At 29.6% G+C, this 15,615-nt stretch overlaps 1 protein-coding gene across 1 annotated transcript; it reads right to left on the reverse strand.

Annotated features, from left to right (window-relative positions):
* Positions 1 to 13,149: 13,149 nt before the first annotated feature.
* LOC124913153 lies at positions 13,150 to 13,742 on the reverse strand. The gene is made up of 2 exons (XM_047453765.1): positions 13,598 to 13,742; positions 13,150 to 13,511 (listed from the first exon to the last, which is right to left on the reverse strand). The coding sequence occupies exons 1-2, from the start codon at positions 13,740 to 13,742 to the stop codon at positions 13,150 to 13,152; spliced, it is 507 nt and encodes a 168-aa protein (XP_047309721.1).
* Positions 13,743 to 15,615: the final 1,873 nt, after the last annotated feature.

The following is a 15,615-nucleotide window of genomic DNA, read 5'->3' on the forward strand; positions in this document are numbered from 1 at the left end:
TCTTGAGTTTAATTCGATTTTTTGGGTTAATTAGTTGCTATACATGTTTGTAAATATGTTTGAATGATTTCCAAACAACTGTAATCATGTTTTGATCAAACTGAAATTTTAGAAAGAAAAAAAGCTTGAAAAATTGGAATTTTGAGATTTCATGTTCTTGCTTTTAATCTAGATTTGTTGATCCAATTAGTTGTTATACATGTTTGTTAACATGTTACGATTAATTCTAAGAAACTGTTACATCACTTTGATCATGTTTGATCAAATTGAGTTTTTGAAAAAAAAAAATTAATTCAATCTTCAAAAACTATTTTAATGATGTTATGATGTTCTTGTTTTGGTTAGATCAACTATATTCATCATTTCAAAGTTAATGAAACAAAAATCAGGCCTTGTCATGACTTAATTTAAAAGATCCCAAAATATGACCTAGAAATGGTATTTTAAAATTGATCTTTATAAGGGATTCAAAATCGTGATTTATGTTAGGGCTTTTGTTCTTCATGATCATATTAACTTATTGTAGCTTACGGATCTTGATTTCATCATCCCAATCAAAAGTTACGTACTTCTGAAATTTCGGACCAAAATAAGAACACTCGGTCCTAAGGTTTTAAGCCTAGGACTGAGGAAACTAACCCAGGACCGTGTAGCTAGGACCGAAAAAATTCACTCAAGACCGGAGAAATTCATCTAGGACCATGGAGCTAGGACCGACGGAATTCACCTAGGACCGTGAAGCTAGGAACAACGGGATTTACCTAGGACCGACATAATTCACTCAGAACCAATAGAATTCACCTAGGATCGTGGATCTTGGACCGACGGAATTCACCTAGGAACGTGGAGCTAGGACCGACATAATTCACCTAAGACCGGTAGAATTCACCAAGGACCGTGGAGCTAGGACCAGAAGAGTTAACCTATGACCGGTGAAACTTAACCTAGACACTTAACATAGGACTGGTGAAACTAACATAAACACTTAACTTAGGACCGGTGAATCTTAACATAGACACTTAACCTAAGACCGGTAAACCTAGCCTTGAATCTTAATCCAGGACCGACGCATCCAAACCCTAGCCTAAACTAGGACCAATGATTAGGACCTAGCCCCACTTAAGCCTAGGACCGATACAACCGAACCCTAACCTAGCCTAGGACCATCAAACATAACCCTGACCCTTAGCCTAGGAACAATGGCTACCTAACTCTAGGTCCAAACACCTAGACCGACAAACTTGACCATGGTCCGAACCACCCCGATCTTAATTGAGCCCGACCGAGCCCACATCGGTCAAACCGAACCTAGACCCTAGGACTCCGATCTTAAGGCCTGTTTGGTTCCACTTTTCAAAATCCAAAATTATTTTTTTAATTTTGGAACCCAAACGCATTTTCAAATAATCCTGAAAGGTCAAAAAATGACATTTTTCACATTTTCGGGATATCGCCCAATCCAATGATTTGGATTAGGGCCCGTTTGGAATTTATGTTTAAATTCTGACATTCTCCTCTAATATTTTTAGGTTTTGTTAAATCTGAACATCAACGCAACAGGTACATACCTCCTTTAAATAATTTTGTACAATTATTTAAAGTATATCCTCATTTAGGACCCCTAGACTACTAATTAAAGATAAGAAATGTTATAATTAGATTTATAAAAGTCAGACATTGTTTATTTTAGAAGGATTTTGAAAACCATCCTTACGCCGGCGCAAAGGACATAGCGCGAAAGCCCTTTCCCAAGCGTAAATAGACAACGAACCACCTTTTTTAGAAAGTCTAATATAAATACGTTTGTACACGTATTATTTTATTGATTTTCATAAAATTTCTTGGCGACTATGATTTTCAAATGAATAATCTTTAAATTGATTATGTTTAATTAATTTAAATCGCGTCCAGGTTAAATTGTTATTTAGCCTCCCAAATTATTTAAAATTTAAATAAATGATCAATTATTTTTACATAATTTATTTCTTACCGCTCTAGGTATATTCAAAATCTTTTAAAAACTAAGTGTTTCATTTAAAAGATGCTCATCATGCAAACCAATGTTGAAACACATCAAACCTCGAGCTTCCTCGCGGTAGTTCTTCCATATTTCCACGTGTCTCTTGACACATGCTAAGCTAGGGAACATGACATAGACCGGGGTACCCTTACATCTTTCTTGGCGACTCTGCTAGGGAATTAGTACTTGTTATTTTAAAAATGAATAAAATAAATTTTACCCTGGCTATTTATAAATTTTTATTTATAACATTCCACTCTCACAATAGTCCACTTTATGGTCTGTCACCCCAACATGTACTCATGTTTTACTCTATACCTAGGTTATACCCTAATATATACCAAACGGGTATACCACCCGGGATTACGTGAAGGAGTACACGATCGGAATCTTGTACTCCTATCAATTACGTGAAGACCGATAATACCGGTCTGTTACGTGGGATTGTTTGTACACAATGACATTATTTCAATCCCTATAAGTCAACATATAATCTAAATCCTATATGTTGATGGGTACGTCAGATTGTTTGTATACAATCCTATAATTTCAATGATGGGTACGTGAGATTGTTTGTATACAATTTGTTGATGGGAAAGAGAGGAACAAGTCTTTATTGTAGACTCAAGAAGAATTAATATTTGTGGAAAAAGAAATGTGAATCTAAAACTCACCTCCGGAAATATAACATTTATTGATGACAAGTTTGGATACACATACCTATATCTTTTAAGAAATAAAGATGAGACTAAAGGAAAATTTATAAAATACAAAGTTGAAGTAGAGAATAAATTAAATATAACCATTAAAATACTAAGATCTGATAGAGGTGGAGAATATGACTCTAAATCCTTTACTGAATTTTGTGAACAATATGGCATAATACACGAGGTAACTCCACCATATTCACCAAAATCTAATGGGATAGTTGAACGAAAAATTAGGGCATTAAGGGAAATGATGAATGCTTTGCTTATAAGTTCGGGTGCTCCTTGAAATTTATAGGGTGAAGCTATTTTGTCAATATTTTTTATACAAAATAGAGTTATATTTAAAAAAAGGAAAAACTTCATTTAAAATTTGAGAGGATAGATTAAGGGTGGAAAAATTACCGATATTAAAGGTATATCGAAAATACCATACCGCAATATATCGAAAATATCAATTTTTAAGGTATACAGAAAAAAAGGTAAGGTATGATACCGATACCAAAATTATTGGTAAGGTAAATGTATGAAAATTTTAAAATTTTGGTATATCGAGATATACCGAAATACCGAAATAGTATTTATAAGTTAAAATATGTAATATATATATATATATATAATACTTATAAGGAAATAATTAAATATATTTGATATTAATTTAATTATAGAAATATAATTTTTGAATAATATCAAAATATAATTATACTGAAATATTATTCAATATATGCAATCTCTACCTTACCGATGAGATTTTTTTTTAAGTTAATATGTTTTTTAGGTATCAAAGTTATAATACCGAAACCGTACCGAAATCAAGGTAAGGTAAAAGTATGAATTTTTTGTATACCGAAATTAAGGTATATCGAAATCAAGTTATACCGAAATCAAGGTATACCGAAATCAAGGTAAGGTAAAGGTATGTATTTTTTGCATACCGAAATTTTCGATAAGGTATAAGGTATGGATAAAATATTAAGATATATACTGTAACGACCCACCCCTACAATAGATTGCATGACTTAAAATATTTAAGAGTGTAGGGATGTTTAGCTAAAGTTATCTTACCTAATATTAAAAAGAGAAAAATAGGATCTAAGACATGTGATTGTATGTTTATTGGTTATGCTGAAAATATGTCACCTTATAGATTTTTAGTTTTAAAAAGTGGTCTCTTAAATACAAATACAATTATTGAATCTAAAAATGCTGAATTTTTTGAAGATGTATTTCTTTTGAAATTATCGATTAGTAAATCACCTTCTTCAATTAATAATGAAAATAATAATTAGATTGAGGTTGATACTTTAGAAAATATTGATACAATTTAATTGAGGAGGAGTGAGAGAATAAGAAAGGAAAACAACCTAGGAGATGATTATTACATGTTTCTAGTTGACGGAGAACCATTAACTTTTAATGAAGTTATTTCCTCGTCTGATGGTGCACCATGGAAAGAAGTCGTAGACAATGAGATTAATTCAATAATGATGAACAATACTTGAGAAATAGTAGACTTTCCTACTGGAACTAAACCAATAGGTTGTAAATGGATATTTAAAATGAAATTAAAATTATATAGATTAATTGAAAAATATAAAGCTAGACTGATAGGTAAAGGTTATAACAAAAGAAAGACATAGATTACTTTGACACATATTCCCATGTTGATAGAATAACCTCAATTAGAGTTTTGATAGCACTTACTTTAGTTTTGAAAATGGTGATACACCAAATGGATGTAAAAACAACTTTTCTTAATGGTGATTTAGATGAAGAAATCTTTATGAACAACTTGTGGGTTTTATAGTACCTGGAACTGAAAATAAAATTTGTAAACTAATAAAATCATTATATAATCTTAAACAGGCACCTAAACAATGGCATGAGAAATTTAACAAGACAATGATTCATGGTGGTTATAAGGTTAACGAAATTGAAAAATGTATTTATTATAATAATATGTGTGGTGTTATTATATGTCTTTATGTAGATGACATGCTTATTTTTTTTACTAGCATAGAAAATATAATTTAAACAAAACACTATTTATGTTCTAATTTTGAAAAGAAAGACATGGGTGAAGCTAATATGATATTAGGAATAAATCTTAAAAAATTAGACAAATTATATAAATTATCACAAGAACATTGTTTTGAAAATTTCTTGAAATAGTTTGAGATGTATGATTCCAAAGTTGTTTGTACTCCTTATAACTCTAATTTACGCTTAAGGATTTTTTTTGGAAATAGTGTTAATCAATCTGATTATGCTAAAATAATTGGCAGTAGTCTCATGTATCTGATGAATTGTTTGAGACCAGATATTACATATGTAGTTAATAGATTGAGTAGATGCACTCAAAATACTAATAAAGAATAATGGATTACATTGAATATAATTTTAAGATATCTATGTGGAACTATAGATTTTGGTATATATTATTGTGATTTTTCAGCCGTACTTGAGGGTTATTGTGATGCTAACTAGATTTTTTATTCAGATGAGATCAAGTCTACAAGTGTATTTATATTTACTATAGGAAAAGGAGTTGTCTCTTGGAAATCAACAAAGCAGACCTGTATAACACGTTTTACAATGGAGTCAAAGTTTATTGCTCTCGATTTGACAGGCATTGAGGTTGAGTGGCTTAGAAACCTCTTAGCATATATTCCTTTACGGAAGAAGCCCATGCCATCTATATCGATACATTGTGATTGCAAAACAGTCATTGGTATAGCCAATAATGATAATTATAATGGAAAAAGTCGACACATGCGGGTGAGACATTGTTCTGTGAAGCAGCTGATTAAACATGGAGTGATATTACTAAACTTTGTAAGGTTAGAGATGAATTTGGCGGATCCTCTAACCAAACCACTAAGCTCGAGGCTAGTGAGAAATATATCGAGGGGGATGGGATTAATGTCTACAAATGAAACTGAGAATGATGGTAATCCAACCTAGTACGTGAATAATTTCAACGTATTGTAGGTTCATATGGGTAAGAACAAATCATTTATCTATTTGTTAGACACTATCTCAAATATTTATGAGCAACTCATCCCTATGGTGTAGGATAGTGTGTACTGTTGTGAAAGAGGATGAGTCTAAACTCTTAAGGAATCTATAGCTCATGCGTGAGTGGTGTGTTTGACTGCAGTACACACTTGATAGATTTCACCTATGTGAGAGTAGAGGTAGGCCGCTTCTATGAAATTTAGACATCCTTTCTAGAGCTCTCATGAGATGCAGGATCGACGCAAGGCCAAAATGTGTCACACCGCAACGGATAACTTTAGAAAAGACATTAATGTAACAAATAAGTTCACTAATTCACGTTTGAAATGAGGTTCATAGAGGTTCTAATCTCACCGACATTTCTGTGAGTCTTTACTTAATTTTTTAAGTACTAGTTCATAGTCCAAAAGACACTAGTACTGATGCATTAATTTTTCGCGCTCTGGAGAAATTTTTTTAAATAATTTTGAAATATGTGGGGATTGTTGGATAAATATTAATTTTAGTTATTTCTAAATTATTATTTTAATTTAATCATCCCTTAAATCGTGAAATTAATTTATAGCATTCAAATTGAAGATTTACGAATAATTAATTATCTCTTAAATTGCGTTACTGATTTATATTAACCGTCTAAACCAAATATTTAATTACCGTTACTAATCTCTTAATTTGTGAGATTGATTTACATTGACTGTGATCAATTAAAAAAACGTTTTGTCTATATATTTTCTATATATATTAGAGGTATACAAGATTAAACATATACTTTTTCAAGAGAACAATTCATATTCTCGAGAGCATCCAAAACTATTATTCTCCGAGCCTCGTTAAGCAGATTGCGGCATTAACAAAAAGGAGTTATTGAATTCTGAGAGGGAGCGTTATTAAAAACCAACCGCAACGAGTAACCTACTTGAGGAGGCGAAATCTCTCTAAAGACAGTGCTTAGCACGCCTCAACTACAAATCTCGATAAATTTTCTTCATATAAATTTATTACTTAAAATTATTTTTAGAACTTAATTGTTCGATCGGCTGTATTCATACCTATCTAATTTTTACCGTGAGAATACAACTCAGAATTTGTTTAATATATTATTTGGTTGAAACTGTTCAATTTTTTTCTTTATTTTAGTTTGTATAATTTGTTTTATTGTTTTATTTTCTTTTTCTTCTTCTTGTCTTGAACATTATATTGAATATTATAGAATGTGTTTTTGATAGTTTAATTTTCTGAACTTATTTATGACTTGCCTCTAATGTCTATATGTGATTCGATCATAGAGTTTTTTTTCCGGAAAAATTAAAGTTGTAAGTTCAACTAAAAAGTGTATCATTTTTAAGAAAATAGTGAGTAGACCTAAGCTTTCTTTGTTTGATATTGGGTGATGAATTAAAGTTTTAGTGTCAAATAAATTATTTAGTCGGTTTAAAATTAACTTCTAAATTCTTATTTTTGAATTTTGACTACATTATAATAAGAAAAAAAATAAACATAAACTGTTCAAGTAATTAATTTGAAACAAATTTACTATTGTTTGGGCTTTTATCCAATTTAATAGAATACTTAGATTTTGAGTGACAAATAACATGAATTAAATGTGTGTTAGTAAGTGAATAAATTAGAAAATAAAGTAATAGTAGTTCAACCAATACGAAAAAATATCAACTAAACCTTTTTATGAAGCCTCCTTATAATTTGGTTAGTCACAATCATCAATAATATTTCAATCTTCTTGATAATTTTTAAAGCTTTAGTTGTGATTGGTAAAGTTGTTTGTTTAACGTATTTCTACCCTATATCTTCGCAAGCATGCTTACATTTATCTTTGTTGATGTTTGGCCATAGATTTTCTGTTTTTTTTGTTTGTTTTTGAATTGTGTTTTATTTTTTAAAGTGTCAATGTCCAAGACCTAGTTGTTGTTTGTCCCCATGAGAAAAATACTACAGCTTTCGGATAACAAAATTAGACATAAAACAGTCCCAAATTATACTAGTTCATTCAAACACAAACGGAAAATGAAAGGAAAATATAAGTCCACAAATATATAGTTTATATATAAAAATATAAAAAGGCGAATATAATACGCAATCCACTTAAATTTAAGCCGACTCACTTATGTAAAATAAAACAAAAAATATTATTTCGCATATTCGGAAAGGGTCGGTTTGTATGATTAAGAATTTTGTAGCTAGTGATGTGATATTATAACGGTCCCCTCTAAAACATCCCAATTGTGAATTTTTGTTTTGCCTTTGAGATGGTTGGCAATTCTTTTTCCGAGTAGCATCTCATATCGGTTCCTCTTCTTTATTAGCTACTGCTTTCAATAAACCACGATAATTATATGAATAAATTAAGATAATAACGAAATGATTAATGGGAACATAGAGTAAAAGTACGTCTTAGATAACCTAACATATGATAATGAGCCCATTAAAAATATGTTGGTTTAGAAAAGTAATGTTTGTATGGTATAATCTGTTCTGAAGTAGTCATATTTGTGGTTATTGAAATTAAAGTATAATATAATAATCGGTCGAGTTGTTTTGAATTGATGTTGCAAAAAAAGAGAATATTAAACAAAAAAAAAAGTATGTTTTTTTTTTATAATTTTGATTTACAAAAATAAGATTAACATAAAAGAAAATCTAATTTTTTGTTATGGTAATATAACTAGGAAAGTATTGTGATAATATTTTGGAGATTCTTTTTTAAGATATTAGTGTTGATCTAGTTGAAGATTATTTAAAAGTGTAGTTGGATACTTTAGAAACCTAAATTTCTCCCTTGAGAGCATCATTTTTCAGTCTAAGTTTTGTATTTGTTAGGGTTTAAAGGAAGATCAAGTGTTATATAAACTCGTGTTATAACCATAGTCTATTATGATGTAATCTTTATTATGTTGTCCTTAATAAAATTCTCTCTTCTAGTGGACGTAGCCAAGTATTATCTTGGTGAATCACATTAAAATCGGTGTCATTTTTATTGCTTACACAGTCTCTCGCATTCTTATTACAACTAGTATCAAAATCGAGGTTTAAATTCGATTGTTTGTTTTTTAATTGAGACGACAAAAGTAAGAATTAAGATTAACAAATTCTAGAGAAGAAGATAATGTGGTAAATCAAGATGTGGCTCTACTAAAATGACAAGGCTTATGGGGTTACTGAAGTTGTTGGTAGAAGTAGAACCGTTGAAATTGTCATTCTGGAGAACAAAATGACAAATTAAGACACAAGCTCTACTGAAACAACATGGCTTAAGGGAGTCGTTGAAGTTTCGATAGGATTAGAACAACTGATGAGATGGTCATTATAGAGGAGAAAGCACATTTAATAGTTATGTTATTGTATCTATTATATAATGAAATCATCGATGTTGTAAAATAGGAGAAGACCGTTGAGTTATGGGTCAAGTTAGAGAGCCTCTACATGACGTGGTCACTAATGCTTCTGATAGAATGTTTGTTCATTCTACAAATATATTGCAGATACATTAAGTTAGGAAGACGTCAAATTTTCCATTGATTCTAGGGATCTACTTCATAAGGCGGTTGGTATAATTACAGACAATCAAGCATTGGGGTTGTTTACCAGCGGAGGTAATGGGCAATGGAAAGAGAAGAAGTACAGCAAGGTGTCTACTTTAAAGGGTCCTAAACTGAATAATATCTGTAATTATTATAAAAATCTTTGTTCATCTAAGTTTGATTATATCTGCAAAGATGTAGGGATTGCTTGTCATCATACAGTCAAGCATACACCACAACAAAGTGGTGTGGTTGATAAGATGAAACAAACATTTTTAGAGAGAAGGAGGTGTGTGTTATTTACTACAACGCTCGATAGAAGGTTTTGGGTAGCGACAATCACTAAAACATATTATTTGCTAAATTATGTGCATCACGTCGGGATTAAATATAAAACTCCTTAAGATGTGTGGTCTGGAAATTTTGTGGATAGCTCGGGCTGAAAAGATTTTAGTTTCACAGTTTATTATCATGTCAATGAGGGTAAAGTAGAGCCAAGAGAGAAGAATATAGTATTTGTGGTCTATGGAGATAGTATCAAAAGATACAAAGTATGGTCTCCATTTAAGAGGAGTTATTTTGAGTAAAACATCATCTTTGATGAGAATTCTACACTTAAATCTATTGTGAGGTTTGTAGAAAAAAAGTAGTAATAATGATAAACATGTGGAGTTAGAGTTTTCTCTACAAGAATAAGAAAAACACAAAGTTGAGGCTGAGTTACCAAAGCCTAAACTATTAGATTCTCAACCGTTAGAAATTATTCATCAGAGTGTAGTTGAATGTCGTTCAAAGAGGATTGGAGTTAAACTACCTCAGAGATACAATTATGGGAATATGGTTGGTTATACACTACATGTTACTATAATGGAGGTGGATACGTCAGAACCATCAACCTACGAAGAAACTGTATTCGGTTCTGAAGTTGCACAATGATTTGTAACAATGAGAGTATTCAAGTAAAGGTGGAAATTTGTTGAATAGATTTATGTAACAAAAAAAGTGTTAAGTTGTCTTGGAGATAAGTCTAGATTTAGAAGAGAGACGATAAATCATATGGGCCATCTGGTATTGGCTAATACATCTAGGCTACCTCTAACATTGACTAATGCATTTTGGCCACCTCTAACGTTGACGAATGCATTTGGGTCATCCGACATTGATAAATGCATCTAGGTCATCTAGTATTGACGAATGCATCTGTTAAGTTGTCCTAAGATAACTCTGGATCAAAGAGAGAGGAGATAAAATATTTGGGCATTGATGAATGTATTTAGAGTATTTAAGAGAATTCAAGGTACGGTGAAGATTTGTTGAGTTATTTTGAATTGATGGTGCAAACAAAGAGAATATTGAACAAAAGGAAAATCATATATTTTTTTTGTATAATCTTGATTTAAGAAAATTAGATTAACACAAAAGGAAATATAATCTTTTGTTGTGGTAATATAATTAAGAAAGTGTTGTGATAATATTTTAAAGATTCTATACCAAGATATTAGTATTGACCTAGTTGAAGCCTATTTAAAAGTGTAGTAGGACACTTTAGAAAGTTAAAATATTTGTCTTAAGAGCATCGTTTTCAGTCCCCGATTAAGTATCTGTTAGGGTTTTAGGGGAGATTGAGTGTTATATAAACCCGTGTCATAATCTTAGTTTATCATAATGCAATATATATTAGGCTGTCCTTAATAATATTATATTCTCTATTGGACATAGCCAAATTTTATTTTGTGAATCATGTTAAATCTGTCTTTCTTTAATTTTTACGTCATCTCACGTGTTCCCGTTAGAACAATATCAAAATACCCAATCTAACACACAAATTAAAACTCACTCATAAATATTGTTAATTGTTATGAAGTAAATAATGTAAAAGCTAAACTTCGAAGGAAATGAATGCAACCGGCTGCTACCTAGCAATTACCCGTACGTAGACTGATGTGCCAATTGCTAAAGAATTCATTTTCCATTTCTACTCAAGTCCAAACTCAACATACAATAATTTGTATGAATTATTACAAATAGGCATGCCTATTTGGCATAATTAGCATGTATGAGATGTGATGGTTTATTTAAGATGAGGCTTTAATTTTAAATTTTAAATTTGTACAAATCAAACTTGAATTACCACAATTTTATATAGTAAGAAATTGAATGTTTTAATATCTTTCATTAGACATGTGAAAAATAATTTTAAAAAATGTCAAAATATCAAGTGATTAAATTTGTTATATGTTGAGTTTGAGCAAGAAAAGGTGAAAGTGTTTATTTATTTTTTTTGTTTTTAAAGTATTGTGGATGATAAAAGGACGACATATCTATTTATAAGGTATAAGTGGTTCGGTTTTATCGGTTTATTGATCGAAATGCACATTTAAATTATTTATGTCGGTTTACTAAATTTTAAATCGTTAGTTTGTTGGTTTGATAAGTTCGGTTTAAATGGTTAGAATATCGGTTAACTATTGAGAATTTTTTAAAATGTATTAAATATATCAATAACAACTTATACTTATTTTTATTTGTTATGAATAAGTACAAATATTAAAAATAAAATCGATTAATATAATTAATGAATCAATAACATAATTTCCAAAATACAAATACATTTTATTATTATTAGTTTTCAACAAACATCACACTATAAATGAGTCAACAATTTTAAAATTAAATTTGTTTACTCCTAATAGTTATAATATACTAATAAGTCTTTACATACATTATATTTCTATCATTATTATTTTGAAGGTGTGTTATTACATAATAGTTATACTATATTACTTATCATTATTGTCGTTTTAAGGTTTTTTTTCATTTCTTATTTAAATATTCATTTTAAAATATTTGATCGGTTTGAACAATTTTTTTTTTTTTGAGAAAAACGACTTAACGTCATTTCATTAAAAAATTTCAAAATCGGGAAAAAAACCCACGAGTTTAAGAGATCATTTTAGACCGGCCTAGAATGATTTTGAAGTCGTAATATTCTGAATAAAAACTAAAAACGTAAATGAATTATCTAATTATAATGCTTTCAATTCTAGTGAGTTAAAAAAAAATTAAATTCCAGTTTCTGCAGATATTCCAGTTTAGTTACACTGAACCGACAAATCGAATTGTTGGGATCGATTTGATAAAAAAGAAACCGTATTGAATTCGGTTTGGCCGGTTCGATTTGATATTCGGTTTGATTTGAACGATTTCAGTTCGGTTTGAACGGTTCGATCGATTTACTTACACCCTTACCTATTTATGCTTTTGAAAGTCTTTAATGGCTTTTAGAACTAAGTATTTCTCTTTCTCTAGGTTGGACTCCCGATTGAATGAGTTGATCATTAGTTATTGATACGCTTGAGCTTGACTTAACGAGTTCAATTCGAGTACATCTAAAAAGGTCAATTGATCATGTCTATATGGGTTTTGTCAAAGTTTGTAAATTTAGCCTTAAGGATTGAAGTCTATGAAAAAGTCCGAATTCGAGTTTGAAATTTTGTAAGACAAACTTTACTCACTTTTTTTTTACAAATTGCGGGCCATTTTTTTCATAGTCATGATATCCACTCAAACTTGAAAAAGTGGATTTAGTGTGGTTAAAAGAAAATGTCTATTTACCAATTAAATATGTTAAAAATTAACCCTTGTAATATTTTTTCAGTTTTAGTTCATAACTAATTTGAACCTTTTAATACTCTATACAAGTCAAGCATTTACAGCTTACTAAATCTAAATATTGAACTAAAAATTTTCCTTTCATCATCGTATCAAAGAAAATCATACTACATGATTGATCCAATTCCTCTTTTACTTACAAATGATTTTCAATTTTCATTGACAAGCTTAGCTAGTATACATTTACGATTCTCCATTAATGAAGTTCTCCCTGATTCTTCCAATAACTCCCATGATGAACAAGGTACATATTTCCATGATGAACATGATAAACACAGGGACAAGGATCATAGATTGGAACCTTCACCATACGACGATTACACCGATTTACAGCCATGTTTGAGGATTTCAAAGAAGACAGCTTTCTCGGTATAGATAGAAAAGCTCTGATCTTTGCGGCGGATGAAGAAACTGGAGCAGCACGGTCATATTCTTCAATCAAATTAGCTAGATCTTCATCGGATGTGATTGAAATCAAGGCGTCTAGATCTTCAGTCGGTAACTGACATCTCAGATTCATTAGACCACCGTATAATTCAGCTGTTTTCATCATCAGATCTATATATTAAACAAGAATCAGAAATCATCACTACATATCCTTCATGCATGCAATAAAAAGTGATTTGGATCGATGTTAAGCTTACCGGAGTAGGAGATGGAACGATCGACGGAAAGAAGACGAGTTTCGCCGCCATGATAACGGAGTTTTCCGTCGGGATTACGAGGGAGGATTTTGCCTCCATAACTGAAAAGGAATTTGATATTGGTCTGAGAATTGAGAGAAGACATGGCCGTTGTTGAGTTGATTGGAAAGCTAAGAAGTGTAGTAAAGCAATTGTACCATTGATGGCTTATTATTTATAGATAGTGAAGAAAGGAGTGAAACTTGGAGGAGGAGGAGACAGTGGAAAGAGTTAATCAAGAGGGAAATCTTTGGATGTCATATTATATATTTACTTTCAAAATTTTATATAAAATTTATATTTTTGTAACAATCATAATTAGTTTTACAAATTATCATAATTAAAATTCTTTTTTTTAATTTTTTTTTACATGTAAATTAAATATATATATATATATTTATATTTGTAACAATCATAATTAGCTTTACAAATTATCAAAATTAAAATTCTTTTTTACTTTGTAATATATATGCTTAATTTTAAAGTGTCTGGATTGTCGGGTCGAAAAATATGGATTATTTGTATATATATATATATATATATATATATATATATTTAGGTCGGATTATTGGTTAACCCGCTTATAAACACAAAATAATTAATAATAAAATTAAAAATGTTATAGGTATATTTCGAACTTACAACTTAACAAAAACAAGTATAACCCTTTAACCAACAATGCTATAAGACTTTATATTTTAAATTCAACATTAAAAATAAAATTAAAAATGCTATAGGTATATTTCGAACTTTTAATCTAACAAAATCAGTACAACCCTTTAACCAAGTGTGATTGAGATGTGGTTTTCCGAGGGATAATAGACCGGTAATAATTGAAAGTAGCTAAAAAATATTAATCAAATATTTGATTGATCAAAGTGTGAGGTCACGATGTTAAATGTTTAAAAGTATGAATCAAATGTTTGATTTGACGAAAGTGAAAGTGTAAAGTCACGGGATGAGAGATTCATTAGGAAAAATATGTCATAAGATATGTGAGAATATGAGTTGTTTAACCGAAATGAATAAAATGTGGAAAAAGAGTGTTCTCTTTTTTATTTTAATATTTAAACATTAAAATATATATTATAATAATTTTTTTATTAAATTTTTTTATTTTATTTTTTTAATGTGTATCGCACACGGTGAATCTTCCTAATTAAATTAAAATTTTGATAAATATTTAGATGGAATTATTGAAAAACAAATTAATTAAATATTCCTGAAAAAACAATAAACTAATTAAAATCTTGTTTGATGTAGTATTATTTATCAGTCATAATTGATTTTTTTATATATATATGTGAGTAAAATATATAATATTTAAAATAGGGTTATAAATTTGTATCAACTCATGTTATTCTCTTACATTTATAATTTATCCTCTACATTACACTATTTGTATATATATATATTAATGGGATAAGTAACATATTTAGGACTCTTGGTGTACTTAATTTTGTTGTTGTTACAAAAATTGTAATTTAATTTTTTTTATACTTAACAACCTTTAATTTAAATAAAAATTTATTAAAAAATAACGTATGTGATTTTGTTTACTTAATATAATTAATTTAACACGTAATTAATATCCCCACATACTCTCCTCATCTCTGATAATCTCTCTAACCTTTCCTCTCCTATATCTGATTCCTCTCTAATGTCATTAGCATCAATGCAACCACCTCTTCCTCATTGTTGAAATAACTCGTCCAATAAGTTAATGTTAGTCAAGTTTTTAGTAAGAATGTTGTATCCCCGGAAAATTCTTGTCCCGGAAAAATTTCGATGTTCGAGAAATTTTAATTTTGATTTGTGTGTCAGGAATATTTTTTGATAAAATATTATTTTTTTTAAAATTTTTAAAAATATGTTATGACATTTTAAAATTAATTATAACAATAATTAATTTTGATCAAAAATAATTTTTCAAATTTAAAATAATCAAATTTAAAATTTTATTAAATAAATATGTATTT

Source organism: Impatiens glandulifera, chromosome 8 (genome assembly GCF_907164915.1).
Source record: "Impatiens glandulifera chromosome 8, dImpGla2.1, whole genome shotgun sequence".
Taxonomy (NCBI): domain Eukaryota; kingdom Viridiplantae; phylum Streptophyta; class Magnoliopsida; order Ericales; family Balsaminaceae; genus Impatiens; species Impatiens glandulifera.